General features: G+C 44.5%; 5 protein-coding genes across 5 annotated transcripts; 1 reads left to right on the top strand and 4 right to left on the bottom strand.

Annotated features, from left to right (window-relative positions):
• Positions 1–7,664: 7,664 nt before the first annotated feature.
• Positions 7,665–8,061, bottom strand: INS49_013484 (uncharacterized protein; the record flags this gene model as incomplete). The annotated part of the gene is made up of 2 exons (XM_043174183.1): positions 7,665–7,834; positions 7,971–8,061. 2 exons carry the CDS (start codon positions 8,059–8,061, stop codon positions 7,665–7,667), a joined length of 261 nt encoding a protein of 86 aa, XP_043021128.1.
• A 1,177-nt stretch (positions 8,062–9,238) lies between these two features.
• On the bottom strand, positions 9,239–11,476 carry INS49_013483 (uncharacterized protein; the record flags this gene model as incomplete). Its single annotated transcript, XM_043174182.1, has 1 exon — positions 9,239–11,476. One exon carries the CDS (start codon positions 11,474–11,476, stop codon positions 9,239–9,241), a length of 2,238 nt encoding a protein of 745 aa, XP_043021127.1.
• Positions 11,477–11,979: 503 nt separating this feature from the next.
• Positions 11,980–12,485, bottom strand: INS49_013482 (uncharacterized protein; the record flags this gene model as incomplete). The annotated part of the gene is made up of 2 exons (XM_043174181.1): positions 11,980–12,177; positions 12,255–12,485. The coding sequence occupies 2 exons, from the start codon at positions 12,483–12,485 to the stop codon at positions 11,980–11,982; spliced, it is 429 nt and encodes a 142-aa protein (XP_043021126.1).
• Positions 12,486–13,726: 1,241 nt separating this feature from the next.
• On the top strand, positions 13,727–14,248 carry INS49_013481 (uncharacterized protein; the record flags this gene model as incomplete). Its single annotated transcript, XM_043174180.1, has 1 exon — positions 13,727–14,248. The coding sequence occupies one exon, from the start codon at positions 13,727–13,729 to the stop codon at positions 14,246–14,248; it is 522 nt and encodes a 173-aa protein (XP_043021125.1).
• An 879-nt stretch (positions 14,249–15,127) lies between these two features.
• On the bottom strand, positions 15,128–15,826 carry INS49_013480 (uncharacterized protein; the record flags this gene model as incomplete). The annotated part of the gene is made up of 1 exon (XM_043174179.1): positions 15,128–15,826. The coding sequence occupies one exon, from the start codon at positions 15,824–15,826 to the stop codon at positions 15,128–15,130; it is 699 nt and encodes a 232-aa protein (XP_043021124.1).
• Positions 15,827–24,510: the final 8,684 nt, after the last annotated feature.

Genomic DNA, 24,510 nt, shown 5'->3' with positions numbered 1-24,510 from the left:
AGGAATCGGGACGCTGAACTGGGCCCGGAATCATGGGCGTCGGGCGCCGATGTGAAGTGACGGGTGCGGGACACTGGGTCGAGCCCGAGCTGCGCTTGTGTGCAACGGGCAGCCTCTTTCGAGCTTCAGCGCAGTATCAATTGGGCGCCAAGTTTCGGTCGGCCGAGATGTCAACTGCGTGGATTATTGAGAGTGATCCGAGATTAATGCTACAGCAGCAGAAATGTGAATGCCAGTTCACCGAAGCGATGAAGAGACAGGGAGTCGGGAGAGGTGGGCGCCAAGAAGTACAATCCCGAAGGCGTGCAGTCAATGCAGTGCAAAGAGCTATGCGGTGCAAGTGTAATGCGGTACGGCGCAGTGCAGGCCGAGGCACAACAAGGCACACGCAGGAATGTTATGCTTCAGCTGCTCGATTGACGGAGACCGTGCTCGGGTTTTCAGGTCTTGCACCATGCGACACAAGGCAAGGCAGTGCAAGACAAGACGACTTAGCGGCTGGGTGGTGCGAGGAGGTGATCGTCTGCCGGCGGACAGTGGTCTCGTGTAAGAGAGAGTGGATGTATATGTGGTCGTGGTCCTGGCCGCGGCTGTGTGTGGGGGGGGGGGTGTATATGTGTTGGTGTATGTGTGTGTACACGAGGACGAGGGATATAGAGAGAGGGTGGGAGGGGCGAGGATGAAGATATCTCTGACAGGTGATGTGTGTGTGTGTCTGCGCACACGCAGGCAAGAGATGTGCAGATGTGCGTGGGATAATATGATGGATATCTGATGCTCTCCCGCCTCTGGGTCTGTCGCTGCCGTCTGGGGCCTGGCTTGGCTCTGGCTCTGGCTCCGGCTCTGGATCTGGCCCTGGGGTGCGTGTGTGTGTGTGTGACAGACAGTATGCGTGTCTGCCCTGCCGCCCCAGTTCGGCTCCGAGAGGGCAAGCAAGGGAGGCTAAAAAAAGGGTAGTAGTGGTGCGGTCTGCTTTGGTAGGCGACGGAGAAAGCCGTCGAGGAACCAAATAGCTGTTGCAGCTGTGCAGCCCGTGGTGGCCGTTGAGCGCCTAGCCCCGGCGGGGACGTTTAAATCAGCACGTAATCTCTTGTGCGCCGCGTGGGTGTTGTGCGCGCGCCGATCATGCTTGAATTAGAAATTGTGCTGTGGAGGTTGTGATGATTTGACGCCCGCGAGGCTCACGAGGGCCAGCTGTGGTTGGAGATTGGACATGCACCGGGAGATGAGATGGACGTGCGAGTGTCGAGTCGACAAGATGAGACGATGAGACTCTCTTTCTTCGGACTGGGACTGGGACTTAGACGGGCCTGGGTGTCGAGCACTGTGGGCCGAGACTGAGAATTGAGGCCTCAGGGCCCAGACAGAGTCAGACTCGAGTAAAGCAGAGAAGTAAAAAAAATCCCTGGCTTGATCGGCCGGTCCTGCCAACCCGTTCCCCGGTCGTGTCGTGTGCCGGGTTCGAGTCGAGTCGAGTCGAGTCGAGTCGAGTCGAGCTGGGCCTGTGCTGTACGTATCTTCTACTGTACTGTGCTGCTGCTGTCCTTGTCCTTGTCCCGTGTGGCCTTGTCTGTCCGTCCTTCTGTCTGTCTGTCTGTCCAGTAGCAGTAGGCGTGTGTGAGTGTGTGTGTGTCTGTGTATTATGTCGTGTCGTGCCCCGGTGGAATGGAGAATGATTTTCGAGTGCTGATCCCTTCTACGACGGCTGGGCGAGTGGCCATCAAGCTTCTGCAGGTCCCAGCATCGGACTGTAACTGGATTGGTGTGGACCGGGTTCGGTGTGAGGAGAGATGGATGCCCACTGCAAGTCCGTCCCTGTCCCGTCCGAGCTGGAGCTGAGCTCGCTCAGTCTGTGGGTGTTCTAGCCGGGAAAGAGCGTGTGCGAGTACCTAGGTAGTGAGCGTGGGTGTGAGAGTGACGGGAAGGTACGCGGAGCTGCTGCTTCCAAAATGTCGGGCTCCACATCTGCGGTCCAGCCCAGACTTGTCCCGAAGAGGGCAATTCAAGTCAGTCAGTCGGTCTGTCAGCCTGTCTCTGTGTCCGCCTTTCTGTCTGTTCGTCTGCGTGTCTGCTTGTCTATACCCTGGTGTGGTGTCTCTCTTTCTCTCAGTCCATGCAGTCTCTTCGTCTCTCGGACTTTTTTTCACCAATTCTGTGCCGTGTTCCTCCGCCCTCTCTCATGCATACAGAATGTCACGTCGTCCCTTGCTCCCTTCCTCTTACAGTAGTCCAGCTCGAGCCCACAGTTCAAGTGTCCGTTCCGTTGGCCCCATAAAATGCTCAGTCTGGGTGCAACGCTGGACGGGCCGGGATTATGATTTCTCTGGGGCCCTGGACTTTTAACTGCTTCTGACTCGCCTTGGCGCGCCGCCCTCGAGCCCGGAAATCTCCTGCGTGCTGGCCGATAATCTGATAATTATTACCAGGTGGCTTCCAATGCCTGCCAACCACATGGCTAGTCTGAACCTGCGGGAATATTTCCCTCTCAACCCCCTCCCCCTCCCACTGCCCTCGCAGCGTTGCAGCGTTCCCAGCAGCCTTGGAACACCCCGAGCTATCTCCACCATGATGAAACCACGCTGTAATTATCAAATCGGGCTGTCCTTAGTTGCATTGAGGGCACACAGGGCATCATCATGAACCTGGAAACGCTGGACAGGCTGGACCAGAAGGGCTGAGGAAGCGCACGAGGCAATCTCATGCTCGTCGCTTTCGGAAGCAGGCCTGCAGCTGCCCATCTCCGGCCATCTCCATCCCCACAAGCAACAAGGAAGGCACACGCCCGCGCCCACGCCGCCCGAATCGCACATACCCTGAAGACTGTAGTGTACTGTACTGCAGCATCAAGCACGTTCCCACCGTTCGCCCCATCTCGCATCGCCGGGTTGAATCAAGCAATTCTGGCAATTCCGCCCTTTCCCTGCGCAAACCCAGCCCAACACGCCAGGCCACGCCGGGATGCCCACTCTGACCCGTGCTTGCCGCCGAATGCGTGTCCACCCGCCTCGCCCACTCAGCTCATCTTCCGGCTGACGGGGCTGTCGATGGAGTTTTGACGTGCTGAGCAGCTTGAGCTTTTACTCAGTGCTTACTACACGCGGGTCCGTCATGAGCTACAGCACAGTGGGCTTCCAATGACGCTACGGTCTGTTCGTTGGAATCATACCTACGCTCCGCACGTTGCATCGAGTCGTTCATGGCAGAGTTGCAGGGCCAATAAGCATGATGCACGCGATCCTCGATCCAAAACACGCTCCCTGGGGTTGCATCCGGTTGCCCTCCCCTCCCTGACGGCCTCGATCCTTCTTGCTCATGTAAGCCCATGGGACATGTGGAAAATCTCTTTTCCTCGATCCCTCCTACCAGACGACAGTACGGTTGCTATGATCCTTCAGCTGTTCCCAAGCTGTGCCACAGCGGCGTTTGCACGCTAGACCACCTAGGTACACCAAATCGTAGACCCTGCCAGGCAAACCCCAGAATACCACGCTGCCCAGGAACAAGGCCCAACGGAGCTTGGGGTGGCTCGGGAGGTCGTGCGTCGTTCTGGCTCTGCGGCCACGGAGCCGACCATCCCCCCTCCAGAGGAGTCCAGCCCCCAAGGCCAGCCCACTGCATGCAGGGACTGGTCCTGTCCCGTGGTGTCCCGTCGTGTGCAGGCACGACACCTAAAATGGTCAAACGTCGCAGCGTGCCCCTGAAAGACCTGCTTCTGAACCCGCCCGCCCTCCTTCCGGGCCGAATGATCAGCGTCGCTCGCACGGCCGAGAGGGGGTGGTGCAGAAATGACCCAAGTCATGACTGACACTGACAGGCTGGGAACGACCGGACGGCAGCCCACAACAGAGCAGCGAGGCAGCAGACAGGCTCGACAGGGCAGTGATCCGCCCGTCCGTGATCAGCAGCGAAAGAGCTGGGCCCAAATCAGGATTTGCCCTCGTAGGGCATAGGCCTCCGGGCGCGGCATTTCTCGAAGGGCTGGCTCCTCCGGCCGTCGACAGCCCCCACGCGTTACACAGTAGATGGGGCATCGGCTCGGGTGTCATGTCATTTTTTTGCTTCTCTGGTTTTTGCTTCTGCTGGGCTGGGCTGGCTCTTCCTTGCCCAACAAGCTTCTTCTGCCCTGTGCTCGAATCAATCAAAAACACACTCACACACTCACACTAGAACACGGACCAACCAGTGTCGCATCTGTCGCCGCCACCAGACGCCACTACAGGTAGCAGAGAGATGCAGCGTAGTAAGCACATCTAGATGGCATCGCCATCACACCAGATGCGCCAGATTCACGCCAGATATGCTTAAACCCAGGTGCGTGCTACGGTTGTACCGGCCTCTCGGTTCGGCTCTCGCAGTTCCGTCCATGGCCTTCCCGGATGGGAATACATACCCGCCCCGTCAGGCCCGTTTCGCAACCTTCTGGGCCGCAGCAGCGATTTGCCCTCGGCCGAACCTTGGGCTGTATCGGCCGCCACCTGCCTGCGGCAAGGTGCCTCTGCGTACATGCCAGCTGTTACCGTATGCAGTGTAGCCATACGCAAGCAACCCACTGGCCCAACGCCCCTCAGGCTTCAGGCGTACCAACAAATGCATAGCACAGTATCATCCGACGGGAATCCAGACTAGTCCAAGCGATGCGACGCATACTCAGTCTCCAGGCTGCGGGCCATGTGTCGCCTCCGAGAAAAAGACGGACGCTAATTTACTGTTGCATCACATCAAAGCAGGACACGACATACGGAGAGGGGCGGAAGTGTCCCGCCCCTCTGGACTGGACCCCTAAATCCACACCAACACCTACACCACCACGGCCACACCTTCTTGAGTGCGCGCATGTTAGTGGTCTAGTCTAATCCACGATTATTTCACCGGCCAGCCATCGCCACCCCGTCCCGCGTACGCAGGCCGAGGAAAATACGACAGGTTATTCCCTCAATGCCATTCCATAACCTAAAAATTCATGAAACTTATAACACTAGGCACGCCACCCATATGCCCCCAACCAGTAGACGGACCAGCGGACGGGCAACGGCACCTCGAGTCGGCACTCTCACTCTCAAACCAACCTCAAGCCAACTCAGGTCTGGTCCGGTCCTTTTCTTTTCTCGCCCCCGTCAAACCCACCGGTCAACGGTTGGGCCCGTGAACATGGAAACAGAACACAGACCAATCGCCATTTCCCTCAACTCATCACACACAGACCAGACCCATCACACATCTCATCTCATCTCACCCACCAACCCCTGTCCTTACCAAGATAACCGTATATTACCAAATCTTGCCATCCATGGGTCCCCTTCCCTGATCCCGTTTCGCCCGTACAAACGCCCGGATCACGTGTGGCCCAGGTTCCACATCCCATCACTCAACCCTCCCAGGCCCAGACCGCCGGCCCAAAGCAGAAACCCACGGGCCCAGCCAGCTAGCTACCCAGCAAGTCAGCCCTCCCTCGCTCGGGTTTCCGAGTGGATGGGGAAGGATGTGGATATCTAGGTGCTGTCGCAACGAGCTCACAAATGAGGGCGTGCACGCACCACCACCACCAGGGGGGGACGAGAACCTCCCCTCCACTCCAGCTCCCACCTCCCAGCTAGTAGGGCCGGCCGTGGAATGGGGTTTCTCACCGGACCCAGCCGGTGGGCTCAAGCGAAGACGACAGCAGGAAAAGTCGGGGGCACATAATCTACCTCCTTGCGCGCATCCAGTCCCCACGTAACGTACGCACGTTGCTACGTAGGATAATCACCCCAGGCCCGGACCGCCCGCAGGCCTCCCTCTCTCCCGACTCAACAAAAACAAGGTCCGAAGGAGAGGAGGGAGTGCAGATCGCGCGCGCGCAAGAGCGGACACAGGGCTGGCTGATACGCGTGATCCGTGGTAGTCGTGGGTCCCCCAGGAAGCAAGCGGGCGAGAGAAGCAAACAAGAGAAGACGAAATCCTGCACGGAGCACCCGGGATGATCTCGCGGAGGATTAAGATCATCGGTTCCGAGATATTGCGACAGACCAGCGAGTAACGCCATACACGCGGAAGAGGGGAGGGAGATAGAGGGGAGATGATGGCGGGCGAGGTGGGTTAGCTAGGCACGGCCAGGTGGTCGGTGCGCCGTGATCACCGCCCACTTATTTACTTACTCAACCGTCCACTCTGGCGTGGCCGCGCCGTATAACCCAGTCGACCATCGCCTCAGCTTTGCGCCCGCCCGCCCTCGCTTGCGACCTTTCACAGGCCTGCTGGGACCAGACGGGAGAGCCGCACGCGACCGCGCGGGGGATGTTCCTTGCCCTTCCCGCCCGCCCAGAGGTGGAGGGGATCAAGTCCGGACTTGAACTGGTTGAGCTGGAAGGAATCCACTTCCCTTGTCTTCCCCGGCGGAGACGAACCAGCGAGTGAGGAAGAAGTCGTACGTAGTAAGACTCGAAAGGCCCTCCTCTGTCTCTCGGTTCGCACGCCTTCCCCGGAGCCCCGGGGCCGGGGTGGCGCCGAGGAATAATGGGGTTGGGGACGGTGATGCCGGGTCCGGTTTTCGTTTACCCTCTGGAGCCTAACGTTTGGCTCCGTGCGCTTTCTCTGGTGCGTGCTCTCCCTCTCTCTCTGTGTGTGTGTGTGTATGCGTCTCTCCCAGCTCTCTCGCCTTCCCTCTTCCTTTCGCCTCTGTCGATCACCCGTCACATCTCGGGCACTCCTCGGGATCAACATCACCATCATCAGCCTTAGGAGCTAGCTAGCCTCAGAAGATGGCGCGTCGCTTGTTTCTACGTTCTACGTGCCTTGCCACCCACACCCGGCGGTTAATTGTGACGCCGAAACTGAGTCGTCATTGGAGCGCCAGTAAGTCTCTAAGCATCATAGGAAGGGACCTCGAGTTTCAGATGGGCATGATGGATACAAAGGCAGGAGGGATGTCGCTCCGGCCGAGCGAAGATGGTAGGTGCGTAGACCAAGTCGCCACCGGGCCAGAAGCATCGCTAGTCACAGGAGCGTAGATGGCTGGTCTTCTGCTACACAATGCGAGGTAGCCAGGTCTGGCACCGGCCGGTGGCCTGGGGCGTTGTATGACCTGCGGGAACAACTCGCCCTGTGCACCTACCTACCATGGCCGAGGCAGTCCGAGCCCCTAGAGTGTTGTTTGGTAGTCCATGCCCAGAGCGCTGGAGGGTGTGGCGGCCCGATGCGATGCGCCCCAATGGCAGCTTTACCCCAATGACCGCTTTCTCCTGGCATCATCTGTCAATGGTGATGCAAACCGAAGTCACCAGCAGCCTTATTTCTCCAGTATGGCTCTCCAATGTTGTCGTGGCCGTATGATTGTTTCCGTGGAGCCAGCCAGCAGAGGCCCGGTCCAGGCCCCGCGCGCGCATCCGCCGCTGACCAGCGCGCCCACATGCACGCATCAACACGTTCGGAGATGAATGGCCCCAGGTAGGAAGGACCCAGGAAAAAATAACGTTGTTGATATTATCAAGCTCTTTTCTCCGTCCCTCCCGTGCTCTCATTCCCCTCTCGCACCGCTCACACGCGTGCCTCTTGACAACGCTCCATACCGGCGTCCCAAGTTAAACTCACTCAGCGCCATGGTATCAGCTGGCTGGGCAGCTTGCCCCCAGCCCCTCGCCGATCGTGTTCGTCTCCCAGCAGCATCTCTCCTCTCAGCAGCCGGCCCCTCAGGCAGCAGCAGCGACCTCGACGCTCTGAGCCACGCCGTCGGCCTCGCCCGTGTTGACCTTCTTGCCCGTCTTGGCGATGGTCGAGAGCACCTTCTCGTAGGGAAGGTCCTCCTTGGCCACGACGGTGGCGGTCTGGCTCTCGAGGGAGACCTCGTACGACTCGACGCCTGTTGGTGGTGATACGTCCGTTAGCTGAGTGTTCCCGACCATAGTGTCTCGGTCCTTGGTTCCTTTGGTCCTCTGCCTTTCGGTGCAGGGGATGAAGGCAGGGTGGTTGGCTGGATGGACTGGGGACCGGCTTACCCTCGAGCTTCTTGAGCACCCTGTCGACGGCGCCGGAGCAGCCGGAGCAGCTCATGCTGACGTTGAACTTGTAGGTGTGTGTGTCGGCCATTGTGATGTGTGTTGACTTGTGTGTGTCTGTGTCTTGGTAGGTCGATAGATCGTGGGATGTCGTGGGGAAGACAGGTGTCGCAGTCACAGAAAAGGGAGAGCTGTCGTCTGTCCTAAGGGTCTCGAGTCTGTTTCGGGCAGGTGGTTGGTGGGGTCGCGGGGTAGGCAGGCGCCGTGCAGTAGATCCCGTTTGCAAACTAGTGGTCGTAAGGCTTGGCTCTTCGATGGTTGATCGTCACGAGGAGATGCTGTTCAAATACTGGGTGATTATTGGAGGGAAAGAGCCAGAATGGGATGACCTTTGATTATATATCTACCGACCTACTTACGTGGCTTTGTCACCGTCCGAGCTGAGACGCTGCCGCCAGGGGTGGCAGATGGGAAGGGAGCGCCGGTTGATTAGAAATGTCGTGTGTGTGTGGCACTGTTGTATTGTGTACACCTGTCCCGTTCGGTCACGACCAAAGGCCAGAAGCTTTCATTGTCACTCCAAATCGACCAGTCACCGATTCGCCTGAACGATCACAGCTGCTGGCCGCACGGATTACGCCATCTCATGGACGTCTGAGGGAGCGAGCTGCCCCCTGCGCAGGCGGCCGGGCCATCGCGCCCAACGGCCAGGGGGATCACAGGCGGGTAAAACATGCTCAGTCTCGAAACTATGCCAGGGTCAGTCATTCAGTTCAGTCACCTCAACCTCACCTACGGTGGGACATCTGGGTGACACTGGTGTCCGGGAGACAATCTCGCTTCATGAGCAAATATTCAAAGGCACGGCATGGGGTCATGTAAAGCTCGGTCGGGTATATTTTATCCTATACATATCCGGCTGAATGCATCTGGGGTACGGAGCACAGAGTCCAACATACCTGTATCAGCTTGTGCTCATCACGTAATACAGGATCTTGTTTCTTGTCTCCCGTCCCACATCCCACAGTCTCGTTTTGTGCCTTGCATGACGAATCCTTACTAGTCCTGCCGGCTTCCGAGCTTGCTCATGTCCAGCCCTGTCTGCCATGCTGCGGTGACAGCCTGGATCTCCACGCATGCATGTACTACATATGCACGCACGCAATCCTTCAGCCCGGGTATATCTGACTTCTGCGAAAGCATTCGCCTCAAATTTCTTTCCATTTGATGTGATTTTTCTACCGCCCACCTTGGGCAACCTCACAGACTCAGTGGCCCCGCCCAGCCGGCTCTAAAGGCGGCAGGTCGTCGTCGTCGTCGCCATCGTCTTCGCCATCTCGGCCGTGACTTGGGTGGACCTCGGGTGAGTCCTCGGGGAAGGCCCCCGGGATCAGATCGGGCATGCTATCCTCGTCGCCGTCATCACCCTCCTCGGGCCAGTCCGCCCATGGGTTCCCGTCCTCGCCTGCCAGCTCCCTCACCATGTCCTCGATCGTCTCCTCGTTCACCTGGCCCTGGCCGCCCCGCGCCATCCACACCGGCAGCAGCATGTTGGCCAGCCTCCCCAGCAGCCCCTGCTCCTCGGGCCCGATGGCCTCGGCGCCCTCGCCGTCTAATCCGCCAGCGTCGCCTTCCGCGTCCGCCTGCAGGCCATGCGCCGCCCGCTGCTGCTGGAGCGCCCTTTGCGCCTCCTGCAACAGATTCTCTATGCCGCCCGCCCCTGTGTACCGCTCTGGGTGCTCCGACCTGCTCCATGGGTACTCCTGCCACTCGTTGGAGAAGATGTTCTCCTCCTTTGAAGGCGGCAGCGGGTCGTAGTCGAAGTTCGGCGACGCGTGCAGCATGTCGGGCGGCACCAGCCCCATCAGCTCCGGCGTGTTGTCCAGGTAGATGAAGCGCCCGATGCTCAGCGGCACCTCCTGCGCCGGCGGCAGCGAGCTCACGTTGGGCTTCTTCGCCAGCCCGCCCGCCTCCTTGAGCAGCGGGATCGCGTCGCGCTCCTTCTTCCACAAGTCCTTGGCCATGTGTATGTACAGCTCCGTGTACAGCGCGTCGTCGTCGTTGCGCGGCTGCACGCCCCAGATGGCCTTCGGCGTGTCGATGTTAACCGCGCTGCAGAGCGACGAGTAGAGCCACGGCAGCGTCTCCATGCCGTGGACGAGGTCCTTGAGCGCCCCTTCCCGGTCGTTGATCAGGAGCTTCGCCAGGACGCAACTCTGCCTGTAGTAGTCCTTCATCGGCAGGTCGTACTCGTCGCTGTTGAAGTAGGAGGAGTTGCAGAGCTCGATGAACCATTCCGACTCGTATGCGTAGATCGCAAGGACGTGGGTGAAGTTCAGCATGCCATATTCGTCATTCGGTGAAAGACTGAGGAACAACTTGGTCCACTCCAGCGCGGTGTTGTAGGTTCCCTTCTGCAACAGGCTCTTGATGTAATGGTACCCAGCGAGCCAGAACTGCCTGTTCTCCGGCCGCCTAAAGTCCATTCTGGCCACACCCCTCTCCAGCTTCTTCCTGAAGGAGGACAGGGTGACTCGCCCGAACGTAAACAGAGCCCGCTCCAGAAGGTCCGCTGCGAGGGCCGCGTTAGAATCCCTGATAGCTACCTTGTTCGTCGTCACGAGCGAGTTGACGTGGTATGGGTTGTCGTGCACGAAGTGGACGATCCGCATGGGGTCCATCATGTCTACCAAGCTGTAAAACTGCATCTCGAGCAGCCCATAACTCCGGTCGTGCGTGAATCTGTACTCCGTCGGCTCCACCCTCTCATCCGTGACGGCCTGCATCTTCAGCCCACCGGCAGATGCCCGTGGCCAGAAGTCTTTGCCTTGCATAAAGGGGTTCTTCCTCAGCACAACCTCGGGTATCTTCTCGCCGGGCTTTCCCTTAAGGTACATCTCCATGTTGACGTCAATGTGGCCGCGCCGCTGGTTCCTCCGCCGGTCGTCCCGGGCCTGCGTCTCCTCCTGGCTGCGGACCGAGTCGATCGTTTCCTGGCCGAACATCGCCCTTAGCTCATTAATTACTTTCAGGTGGTCGAAGTTCACGCTCAGAAGTCGCGCCAGGTCGATATCGTAGTTCGCGTGCGTCTCGTGTCCTGCCGTGGCCTGCGGCTGCGGCTTCAGGCTCAGCTCCTTCAGCGCCAGGTCGATCTCGTCCAGCCCGCCCTTTGCCTTGTCTTCCTTTTCCTCCGACGGCGCAGTCTCGGCCTTCTTTGCCTTTTTCTTCTTCTTGGGCTTCTTGTTCTTCTTCGCCGGCGCCGGTTTCGGGACTTCCTCCTCCTCTTGCTCTTCTGCTACCTCCTGCCACTGCCCTTCTTGATCGGACTTGTCGTCGCTTTCATCGACGTCGTCGCCGCCTAGTGCTGCAAATCCGGCAAACGCGCTTGTGCGAGGCTTGGGCGGTGCGACCTCCTCTTCTGACGACTCCTCATCGTTGCCGGCGAGCTCCTGCAGCTTGAGGAGCTCCTTCTGCTTCTGCAGCTTCTTTAGCTGCCGACTCGACATTGTGTCTCTTGCCGGTGCCCTGCATGTGAGGGCAATGGTGTGTCGTGGTCGAGAAAGGAGTGGCGTAATCTCCGTTGGTCGGGTGGGCGTCGAGGGGCGGAATTTATGGAGGGGTCAGCATTACTCGCCGATGCTGTCATCGGCGACAATTTCTAGCAGAGCCTAACCCTGGACCGACAAGCTCCACCTAAAGACGGCAGGACCCTTGTAACACGGCGGCTCCCTTTCAGGCCTCTGTTAAATGCCTTTGTTTTGCTCCTGATTGCTTGGCCTGCTTAAACTCAAGAACCGCATGGCACTTGACTAGAAGTCATCCAATTGTCTGTGTCCGTACCTAAGTATCATGTCACAAGAAGTGCAAAGGTCAAGCGGTTCCTTCTGGCATTACGAATGTCACCTACCCAGTAACTCTAAAGGCCTGGGAGGGAATCTCAAAAAATTGTAATAGGTCCATCAAATTGTCCTTGGTGCCAACTCAACTGTTTCAGGCAAAACTTCCTGCATCATCGGTCCACCTCACAGAGATCAAAATCATCGTCTGCCTCGACTTCGGTGTTAGCTTCGGCCTTGTTCGCCTTGACAACGGGCTTGCTCTCAGGTTCGGGCTCGACCTCAGGATGCTGTATGTCGTCCAAGAGTCTCGACAAAGAAAACCGTTCCCGAAACCAAACAGCCAGGCGCTGAGCCCCATCACCGGCAGTCTGCATAATGTCTGTCACGGCCGCTGCCTCTCGTTCCCAGAAGTGACGACCCCGGATCCTCTGCTGCTCTTTCCCACATAATACGGCTCGTCTAAGGTCATGTATAGTATAACGAGCGCGGAGCCGGACACGAAACCCCAAAAAGCCCTGTTCCTAGTTGTCGGCGCCCAACGCCCCCATATCCAGATCTTGGCCAGGCCGTGCCCGGCGTAAAGCGCCTGTAGGCGCAGCTGCATCTCGCAAATCCGGCATGGCCTTTCGGGCCCGTGCTCCGGAGAAATTTCCGTCTGAACAGCTTTCCTCGGCATTGTTGAAATCTTGCTATAATCGATCAGTACGAGACTGAGTCAAGCGAGGTCTGTAGGAGATTTACCAGTTGTATAGGGAAAGTCGGCCTGGTTGGCTGCTTTGCGAAAGGTATTTGCTGCGGATACGGTGTGATCAGCGGAATTATTTCGCTTTGGAGGTCTATATGATTATTCTGAGATGAATGGTAACAATTTTCGGTCTGAGACTGAGGGCCAGCATCTGACCTATTGTGCCTTGGTACCTAACTACGTGAGTAGCGAGAATTGGTGGGCAGAAACAGGAATGGACATCAGTGGTGAGAATTAGTGCCCTCACATGGCGCGAGGTAATCTAATACTAGCGACTTGATCCCGCAGTCCATCGCGAAGCTAGACTATCTAGTTGAGCATTATCCTGCTCGCTGAGGAGCCGTCCGGGTGATTTGTCCAGGGAAACAAAACCCACCCCCGGTTAGCTTGAGACATGGTCGCGGCAAGACGCTATATTATAGACTGGAATAGAAGCAGTCCGAATGGCGCGAGTCAAAAGCTTGAATGGCATAGAAATTTTTTTAAAGCAGGTAATACCCAGCGATACTCAGCCTACATTAGTGTCATAACGGTCGCAGAATTTCGTGCTGTTAAGGTTGGCCTGCCCAAACCCTGTCTAAAGCTCCTAGTTTTGAATAGCCCAGCGCAGCTTTCTCAATCAGGATCTCAGCTCCGGCGACATAATGACAAGGTGGGCCTCATCAGCGACATCAGTGAGAACGTTGAAGAGGCAACTACATGCAAGTTATTTCCAAGATCCTGGAATGTGAAGTCTGATGTATTACAATCACATGGCAGATGCTCAAGGTGCATTCATTTAGTTCGCCGATTGATTCAACGAGAGACAATTATGTCGGAATGCGTTCCATAATTAGGCTAGTTAAAAAGATCAAGCGCTTGGATGATGGCGTGGGTGTGCAAATGGCCGGCCCAGTCCGGGTCAGCTGACTTGGCGTTCGCGTCAGAGATGGAGGTAAGCGGGCGCGACACGACCTACATCCCTGAAACGCGCCCTTTCGACGACACGCCGATGTGATTCACACATTGCAGAGCCATTTAGTGCACCGCGTCGATTACTTCATGTAAACCGTCAGTCCATCTCACTTTCCCTTTTCTTTCAACCAACACTCGCCATCTGGATGTTGCAGGAACCCCTCACTGAAATCCACCCACGAGCATCCAACCGCAATCAACGAAATCACCAACCAAGCATGGCCATCGCCACGAAGCGCAAGGCCCAGGATACCGGTCCACTTCCAGTCCCCAAAAAGACCACAAAGGTCCAAAAGACCTACCGCGCCAACACCACAGCCAAGCGGGCCACCACACCAACCACCAAGTCCAGCACCAGCACAACCACAACCGCAAAAGACATGCAGCCCCAGCTAGACCGCATAGCAGCAAGCGCCCAGACCCCCTTCCAGAAGCGCGTCCTGTCGCTGCTCTGCCAGGTGCCCCGCGGCCACGTGACGACGTACGCGCTCATGGCGCGGCACCTGGGCTCGTCGCCGCGCGCCGTCGGCAACGCGATGCGCCGCAACCCGTTCGCGCCCGAGGTGCCGTGCCACCGGTGCGTCGCAACGGGCGGCGGGCTGGGCGGGTTCAAGGGCCAGTGGCCGCGGGACGGGGAGGGCATCACGCTTGACGAGAAGAAGGGGCTGCTGCGCGGGGAGGGCGTGCGGATGGATGATGGGGGCAGGGTGCTGGGGACGCCTTTTGGGGGCTTTGTGTGAGGTGGGTGCGTCCTAGGCTGTGGGGTATATACGGATATTTTCATGGGCGCTTTGAGGATACTTGTACTTTTGGAAGGGCGGCATTTATGATGCGCTTGAATCGGTTGGTCCGAATGGATTTCAGCATTTTGCCTGACAGATCTCAGCCTGCAGCTTGCCCATTCGCTTAAACGTGGTTCAGAGAAAATAAGGACTCTGAATCCAGTCAAGTCAGTCAACTTAAAGCCACTCGAAAGAACCATTAGTCTAGCACAGGGCGCCGGAGTGCGTGCGTTGGATTTGGGGGGATCCTGGGGTTCAAAGGTTAGCATCCAAATCTGGTGTTCTAGGCACCTTTTGAGAGGCGGGGATAGCGAGTGCCTGCTTCGACGGAGGCTTCGAATGCACTCGATTCGGCAGGATCCAACTAGTTTTCATTGTTGATTAACATGGTTCCAAGCCTACTCGAAACGAGAAATACGACGCCGGGATTTGGATGTAATGAAACTCTCTCCATTCTTCACGTTATTTTGCTGGGATTTGGGCGTGGCGTCTCGTGTACAATTGATTCATACAGCTATGAAAGATATGCGAGGCGTGGATACAGTCACATCACAATCGGATCGGTTCCTTCGTGATAGCAACGGAGCCCCGGTCACACATTGCACGTTTGTGATTTTCCGGTGCTGCGTTGATATTCTGCCTGGGTCATATTTGAACGACGGAATCGGTATCACAGGGCAGAAAATCTGCAAACGTACCGTTCTGGAGTGATTAATCCTTCAATGCTTGCGACATTTGGCAGTCAAGCTCACGCACCATGCAAGTTCGAACCCAAAGAAAATCCGCACCAGCACCCTTCCCCGTCCGTCCCAGCCTGCCACGGCGTCCACAACCGGATCAGTCACCCGTGTCGACCTCCAGGTCCAGCTGCACCCCGTTGCTGACCCCGTAGTCCGCGAGGCAGATGTGGTCCTTGAACGGCCTCTCCCCCTGCCTCTTGAGCAATATCTCGTGCGGCTCCCGCCCGATGCGGCCCGCCACCATCACCTTGAACTGCCCCACGAGATCGGACCCGAAGCACGGGATCGCCGCCTTGGTCCCCAGCCGGTCGTTGACATGCACGATGATCATCTCCTCGCCGCCCGCCGCCGCCACAGGGGCGGGCGCAGGCGCTTTCTCCTTCTTCTCGCGCCTCGGCGGTCGGTTGTCCCTGTCCCTGTCCCTGGGCCGATCATCCCTGTCGCGCCGTGGGGAGCGGCTGCGCCGCCGCGTGTCGCGGTCTCGGTCGCGGTTCCTGTCCCGGTCTGCGTCTCTGCTGTCGCGCGGTCGGTCGCTGTCGCGGTCTCTGGGGTCGCGGCGGTAGTCGTCGCGGTAGCTGGGCCTCGACGAGGAGCCGCGAGGGTCATCGTCGTATCTCGAGCGCCGGTTGTCGCGCCGGGAGTCGTCGGCATCGGCGGCGGCGGAGGGCTTTTGCTTCCATTTGAAGCCGCTGCTAGTTTTCTTGTTCTTGCGAGGCGGCGACCGTGATCTTGAGCGTCGGGATGGGGACAGCGTCTTAGCGTCTGTGGCGGGCGCGGGAGAGTCACGGTCTGACATGGTGTCAAGGGCTTGTGGTCGACCTGGTTGATCGAGACCAACTGTGAGGAGATCGAGTGCAACAAGGAGAGCGAGAGGAAGATGGAAGTGATTTTGGTTGGCGGCGATAAAATGACGTTAGGCAGAACAAAGCTTTATCGATAAGCATGCAGTTGGCCTGCCAAGAGGTACCACCCAAGTACCTGAGTAGGCCAGACACAGGAGCTCAGTTTTCGCCACTTCATTTAAGTTTGGGAGAGTAATAAGACAAATGCATCATACTTGGTTTTTCGTTGGCTCGCAGCAAGGGCAGTACGATAATACATCACATTTCCACCACTACTATAAAGTATTAATAATCATAATTATAAAAGGTATTATAAGTTAATTAAGTAAGGTTATAATTATATAATAATTGCTGACTAAGTATGATTTTATATGGGTGTATTCTGTGATTTAGGGGGTGCAAATCTCCATTTTCAATACTCTCATATGCAATCAAACGTTCCATTTTGGCGCTAATAACCTGCACATAATACCTTACACTAAAAATCATATATACTTATTATGCTATTAATTAATACCCTTAATATTATTAATTTATGCATTAACTAAGATTATTATTATTATTAAAAGCTTATATATAAACTGCTATATATAATAATTACCCTTAAATATAATTTCTTACCCTTTAACCCACCATTAAGATTTACAAAAGCTACCAACGCCCTGCTAAAGCTCCAAAGAGATATAATTAATGCTAAGCATTATTTATTTATATATAATTATAGCTAATAAAAGTATTTATATATTATAAGGCCCTTAAATAAGGCTATTATTATTAATACCTTAAAATTAATTTTATATAATAATTATAAGCCCTTAAACTATAATCCTTGCTATTAATTATAATCTTAACTTAAATATTATATTATTTTTAATAATAATTCCTTAAAGCTAATAAGTATAATATTTATAAAGAAAAAAAATATTGCATTTATAATATTTAGCAATCCTTTTGCAAAGAAAACTTAAATTATTATTAAGCTAAAGGCAAAGCCTTCTTTATTATTATTAGCAAAGCCTACTTAAAAGCTACTAATAAAAAAAAAGCCACCACTACTAAAAAAGATACTCTTAAAGCTATTATTATTATTACCGCCATTAAAAAGCAACCTTATTAAAAATAATAAAGAAAAGCTAAATCTTCCGCCTTATAATAATAAAAACTTTTTTGCTAACCCCTTTATTAACCCCTTTATTATTAAAAATAATAATATTTAAAAAATTATTAAAAAAGCTATTATTAATAGCTTTTTTAATAAAAATATTAAAATTAAGTTATAAATAAATATTAAAGTTACATTTTTTTTCTTTTTAATTAACTTAGTTAATTAATTTAAAGGTATTATTTTACTTATCCCCTTAATAAAATATTTAAAAAAATAATATAATAAATTTAATAATTTTTTTATTAATTAACTTAGCAAATAGCTTAAGAAATTTAAAAAATAAGTTTTTAATAACCTTAAGGATTATTAAATAAAGCATAAATTCCTTGCTATAATAATATAATTAAAAAAGGGTAATATATTAAAACTCTTATATTTTAATTAATAAATAGTAAATATAAATATTAAAATTATTTAAATATTAATATATAACCTTATAAAGTAAATTAAAAGCAAGGTAATATATATTTTAATTATTATATATTTCTTTTAAATATTTCTTACTCCTTATATTATTTTAAGGCATTAATAAGGTTTAATTATATCATTATTAATTTTTAAAAGCTTTATTAATATTTAATTTTGCAAAATTAAAAATATTATTACTATAAAAGTAAAAAAAAACAACTTATTTTAAATTAAGCAGTTTAATATTAAGATTAATAATATTTTTTAGCTAAGTAATTAATTAAGTTTCTTAGCAAGGTTTATAAAAATTAGCATTATGTAAAAAGTTATTATTATTTAAAGAAATATTAAAATTAAGCTATTTACTTAATTAAGTTAATAATTAAAGTATTATAATAAAGAACGTTATCTTAATTGCAAAAAAAAGTTAAAATTAATATTATAATGCTTTATTAAAAAGGATAAAATATATTTATTCTTTATATATAAAAACTTACTTAAATAAGTTAATTTAATTAAAAAAAAGCAAGAAAGGGCTTTTTTAAATTATATTCTTAAAAATATATATAATTAAGCGTTATTTTACTTAATTAATTAAAAGCAAGGCAATTAAGTTAAAATATTTAATATCCTTTTAACTCTTAAGCTAAATAATAATATTTTCTTAGCTATATTAAAGCGCTTAAGTAAAGCTAATATGCTTAAGCTAAGAAGAAGTAATATAAGCAATAAAAATATTATTAATGTTAATAAAGATAATAATAATAGTAATTAGCTTATATTAATACTTATAAATACTCTTAATAATCATTTAACGCCTTAGCAATTAACTTTATTATTATTAATATTATAAGCAGCTAAGCATATATATATATTATTTATAACCCCTTTTTTCATTAAAATGCTAATAATAAGGGTTACATTACCTTTACTATATTATTTATTAATATTTTTATTATCCTTAATAATACTTAATAGCTTTAAAAGTAATAAGCTGCTAAATAACTTTCTTTAATATATATGCTATTAAAGGGCGCAGCATTATTAAGAAAAGTAAAAAATAAATTACCTAGCTATAAAGCTTTAAAATATAAGCTTAAATATACTTAAAAACTTCTTAATATAGCTAAATAAGTAATTTATTAATTATTAATTTAAAAAGGATTTAAAAAGCTTTCTTTATTAATATATAAAGGACTTTATATAAAAATGCAATATATTAAAAGAGGGCATACTAAGCTTATTAGCACTCTTAAGGGTAATTAAGGGTTATGGAAATAATGCTATTGCTAAAAGTAATTAATTATAGCTTATTTATTATATATAAAAAAGTATTTTAAATATTATAATAAAAGCAAAGGTATAAAATTTAATGAATCCCCCGTGTTTAAAGCAAACATACGGGGAATCTACTAATTTATATATATATATAGTGAATTTACTATAAATTCACCGTAAATATATTGTAAATGCTAATATTTATAATAAATTTATAGTAAATTCATAGTAAAAGTACCGTAAATATTAATATTTATGGTAAATTTACTTAAAATAATTTATATTATATTAAATTCCCTTTAATTAATAATTTGCCTTTATGCATAATTTTTTAAATGCTTAAGCAATTAATATAGGTTAAGGTAATTTAAATAATATAGTAAATTTGCTAAAAAGGAGCGGTAAGTACCCTAAGTTTAATAAGGCGGTTATATATAAGCTATAAATTATTAATAATTAGCATTATAAGTTTATATTGCAATATATTTTAATTTAGCATGCCAGCAATATGCAACCCGTTTTATTATATTAAGCTAATAGCGTAGCGGATTATATTATGCAAGACCTTATAAGTAGTTAACTATAAGTTATTTCATTAATAATATATATAAAATATGCTTTAATGCAATAAATTATTAAAAGGAAAGGATAGGGATATTAGTTTAACTTTTATAATTATTAATTATTAATGAATTTATATATTGCAGTAAATTTACCATAAAGCTATTAAGTATGGTTTATAAAAGTGCTTAAATAGCATAATGGTTATAATTATATGCTTATAAAGCGGGTTAAGGTTGCATGCATGGATATTATAATTATTTATATATCTTTTCCTTACTATATTCCTTTGCATTAATATAAAATTATTAATTTATAAATTAATTAATATATTAGCCGTTAAAGGAAAATAACTTAGCTTACTTTTATTTATAATAATATTAAATAACTAAAGCAAAGCAAAATAAAATAAAATAAAATAAAATAACTTTATCCCTTTCTATTCCTCGCTATAGTAAAATATTAATGCAATTATTTAGCCGCTTATGCATTAATATATTATGCAGCTTAGTTAATATTAGCAGCATTACTATTAATGCAAGAGTTGCCCATAGCCCTTTAAATTATATTTATTGCCTTATCATTAATATTATTAGCTATTAAATTAACTTTATTATTAATTAATGCATAGCACTTTACTATATTATAAGTTTTAATATAATTAACTAAGCTAGCTATATAATAGCGCATAATATTTTAATTAATAGCGATTAAAAACTTGCCATACTTAGTCTTCTAAATATAAATAATATTAACTTAATTAATCTTATCCTTATTAATATAGCGGGTCTTAATTACGTTAAAGTTGCAATTTATATATAGCAAACTATATAAAATAAAGCTAATTAAAACGCAATTAATCTTATTATTTAAGTTAAAGGATTGCAAAATATTAATAGCTTTATATAAGCCGATAAAAAAAATGCATAAAATTAAGGTTATTATAATATACTTATTATAAATAAAGATAACGATAATGCATTATCCCTTAACATTAAGTATATTATTATATTAAGCAAAACAGCTATTAATTAAGTTAGCAATAATAAAGCAGCATAAATTAAACTTAAGGTTAGCAATCTTGCTAAACTTACTTATAAATATAGCAATATTTATATAAAAGTTCTTTATCTTTAAGAAAATAATAATAATAGCTAAGTTAGCCTTTTTAAATTAAGTAGCATTAGCTTTCTTCTTTATAAGTAAGGTAAATAGGTTATTATAATTAAACTTAAGGGCAATTAAATATATAAGCTTAATATCCTCCTTATTATTATTAAGGAGGCTAATAATTGCCTTGCGCTTATAGCTAAGGGTAATTAAGCTAAGGCTAAGGTTAAGATAATAAAGAATATTAATGGGGGATTAAGGCTCTTAAACCTTATTAAAAATTTAGCTAACCTTAGTAATTAAAATTAAAATAACAACCTTATTTATTTTAATACTTATAATCCACTTAACTAAGTATATACCCAGGTTTTTCATTATATAAGTAAGGGTAGCAGCAATAAAAATCATAGTAATGGCCTTTTTAATAGTAACTAAAACCTCTTTATCCTAGCGAATAAATTAGCTATATAAGTTATAAGCTTAATCCTTAAAAGGCATATTAAATTAATGATTTCTTAAAGGTACTTTAATATTAATTATTAAGAAAAGGGCCGTATAAATATAGGCTTAATAGGTTTTTATGTTAATTAAAGGTAAGAAAGTTAATTATATGTTCTTACTTATCTTCTTTCATTAATCCTAAGTTCTTTAATATTTATTTACCTTTTTATATAGCGTTATAAAGGTCTTAACCATAATAAAGCAAGTAGTTATAATTAATTTAGCATAAAATAAAGTATTAATTAATTATAAATTTAGCTTACACCTTAATAATAAAACGTTTAATAAAAAGGTTGGGTAAGAAGTTATAAGGAATAAAGATATTATACTTAATATTATAATTAAAGAGGCCGTTATACCCCTCTTTATAAAGAATTTATTAAAAAGCATTATAATTACCTTAATAATAAGTAAGCAAATTATTATAGCAGTTTATAATAATATATATATAAAGAAATATATATATTTCTTTATTATATAAGTAAGTTGCTTAACGATAGCTCATTATTAATAACTTATTAACCTTGCATAACTTAATTATTAAGTAATAATACTTTAATATATAACTTTATTATAAATGCATTATGCTAAAGTTTTAGCTTATTAAGTATAAAACTATATAAAAGTTTAATATAATAAAATTACTAATCTTAATAAGCTTATAATTATAATAGCATTAAGTTGCTAAGAATAATAAATATTATTATATAATAAAATTAATAATAGCTTTTAAGGTAATGCATAAATAATTTATAAGTAAAATAATTATTTAAGCTTAATAATAAATAACGTTAAAGAAAGCTAAAGAAATATATTATATATTTATAAATAAATAAAGTAAATTAATAAAGGGGGTAATTAAGTATATTAATTTATTATAAATTTATAATAAATTATTTATACCTAAGTAATTACCCTTTAAGTAATTTATATATTGCATTAATATAATAAAGTTATAATAATTAAGTTAATATTAGCCCTCTTACTTAATAGCCTTCCTTACCTTATAAATAAGTTTAGCTTAATATATAATAACATTACAGCATTTAAGCCGCCCCTAGCCCCCTTACTTAATAGCCTTCCCTGCCTTATTAATAAGCTTAGCTAAAGAATGTTTTTTAATTTAAAAAGTAAAGGGTTTGCCATAATATTATGCTTAGCTTATTAATAAAGGGCCTTTATCTTAGCTCTTTACGCCTTAAAGTTATTAATTAGCTTTTTAACTTATAAATAGCTAACTAACATTTATATATTATAATAATTTAAGAAACCTACTTACTTAATAAGATACTTAGCAATTACTAAGCCTTAACTTACTTTATAATCTTACCTTTAAATAATTTATTTTATTTTATAATATTTAAAAGCCTTAAGGCCTTTAGCTTTATTTTTAATAATATTTATTATATTTATTAATAAAGAGTTATACTTATATAAGTTAAAACTTAATAATTAAACTAAGGATAGCTAAGTAATTATAATTATTATATATATATTTAAGTATAATAAAATTATTAATTAATAAGCTAGCTTACCTACTTTCTCTTAAACTTTAAATAAGCTTATTTATTATTAAGAAAACTTATATAATGGCTTTTTAAGCAAATTATATCCTTTCCTTAAGGATATATATACTTAATCCCCTGGTTGGAATTATATTTAACAATGCTTTTCATTATATTATTACTTAGCAGCTATTTAAGTCTTAATAATTATAAGTTAAGCCTTTTTTTAATAAAGTTTACAGAGCTATATAGGCCCTTAATTTACTAGTAATAAAAGTATAAAGGGGTTAAAGCTATATAATATTTAATTAATAAAGTACTTTATTAATTTATTATAAGCATTATTAAGGTTAAATTATAATATTAATATTAAATCCATTTATTTATAATTTAAGTAAGTAATAACCGTTATTTATATAGCTAGTTTAATTATTTAATTCTTAATTTTAAATTAACTATTAATTTATAAATATTATATAATAAAAAAAAAAAGTTTTAAGTTTAAGTTTCTTTAAAGTTTTTGCTAAAACTTAAAAAGGAACTTATAATTTTAATTAAAAATAATATATTTTAAAATTCCCTAGTTACTAAGGTAAAAAGTTTTTAATAAAACTCCTACTTAATTTCTTATTATATATATAGTATTTCTTAAGATAATAAGCATAGCTTTAATATATTTATTTATAATAAATAGGAAAGAATTAAAAAAGGGAGCTTGTAATGTTTCTTATAATATATATATTATTATTATTTTTAAAAAATTAATAATAAAGTTTATTAGAATAATATAAAATGGAATTAAAGGCAAAAATATAAGTTATATTTTACTTAATAATCTTTAATTATTGTTTTAATTTACAGTATATATAAAGTAAGTATTTATATATTTATATACCTTATGCCGGCAGTTTTTAATAATAAATAGGTCTTTTAATTCTTAATAAATTTTCTCTTTATTAAAGTAATGCTTAAAGTTATAAGTATTAGCTATAATAAAGTTAGCTACCTTTAAGGGAATATATAGCCAATATTTTTTATAATACTCCTTAAAGTAAAGGAAACTATTTATATTTAATTTAAATAATAAGTTAACATAAATATTTAATTATTAAAGCTAACTTTAAATTTTAAACCATCCCTTATTATTAAAGTAAGCTTAAAGTATATTATTTTTAAATTTTAAGTTAAGTTAAGTTTTAAATAAAGTATAAATAGCTAAATTTAAAAGTTTATTTAAAACTCCTTTATTATTAATAGCTAGCTAATATATTAATAGCTATAATAATGCATTAATAATAATATTAATCATTCCCAATATATAATATATCGCAAGCTAATATTAACTAAGGTATTTTAAAGCTAAAATAAGCTTAAGATTTATCTTTATTTTATTTATTATCTTTATAAAAATATAATTAATAATATTAATAATTATAACATAATTAATTAAAATATAAATTAATTATAAGTAGTTAAACTTAATTATTATTTAAAGCTTTTAAATTAATTATATAAGGTATATTACCTTTAGCTTAATTAATTAATATTTCTTTTTAGCTATATTAATGATTTTGCTTAAGTATATTACTAATTATACTTATATCTTTAATATTAATAAGTATCCATCTTACTTTTATTTATTAACAAGTTAAAAGTAAATGCTTAAGAAACTTACTTTCTTTAAAACATTTAGCTAAATAAATAGCAGCTTAATAAAATTATAATAAAAAAAAGTATTTAAGCCGGCTAAGGCATTTTAAAAATTATAAAAAGCATAAAGTTTTTTTATAATAAGGTTAAAGTTAGCTTTCTTTATATATTATTTTTTAAAGTTGCTTTTAAATAGCTTGCCTTTAGCTCTTGCAATAGCTAGTATTTAAGATTTTTTATGCTATAATAAGTTAATCCTTTAGCTAAAGCGTAAAATTAAATATTAAAAATATCTTATAAGCTTAATAAACTTTTCCAGCTATTATAAGGTAAAAAGAAACTATAGCTTTATAATAATTTGGATTTAATTAACAATATTATATATTTCCAGCTTATTAATATAAAAGCTAAGTAATTTTATAAATAAGTATCTTAAAAAAGATTTCTTAGGAAAAAGCGC

Source organism: Diaporthe citri (genome assembly GCF_014595645.1).
Source record: "Diaporthe citri strain NFHF-8-4 chromosome Unknown scaffold_7, whole genome shotgun sequence".
NCBI lineage: Eukaryota > Fungi > Ascomycota > Sordariomycetes > Diaporthales > Diaporthaceae > Diaporthe > Diaporthe citri.
This window is presented reverse-complemented; position numbering and strand designations above follow the sequence as displayed.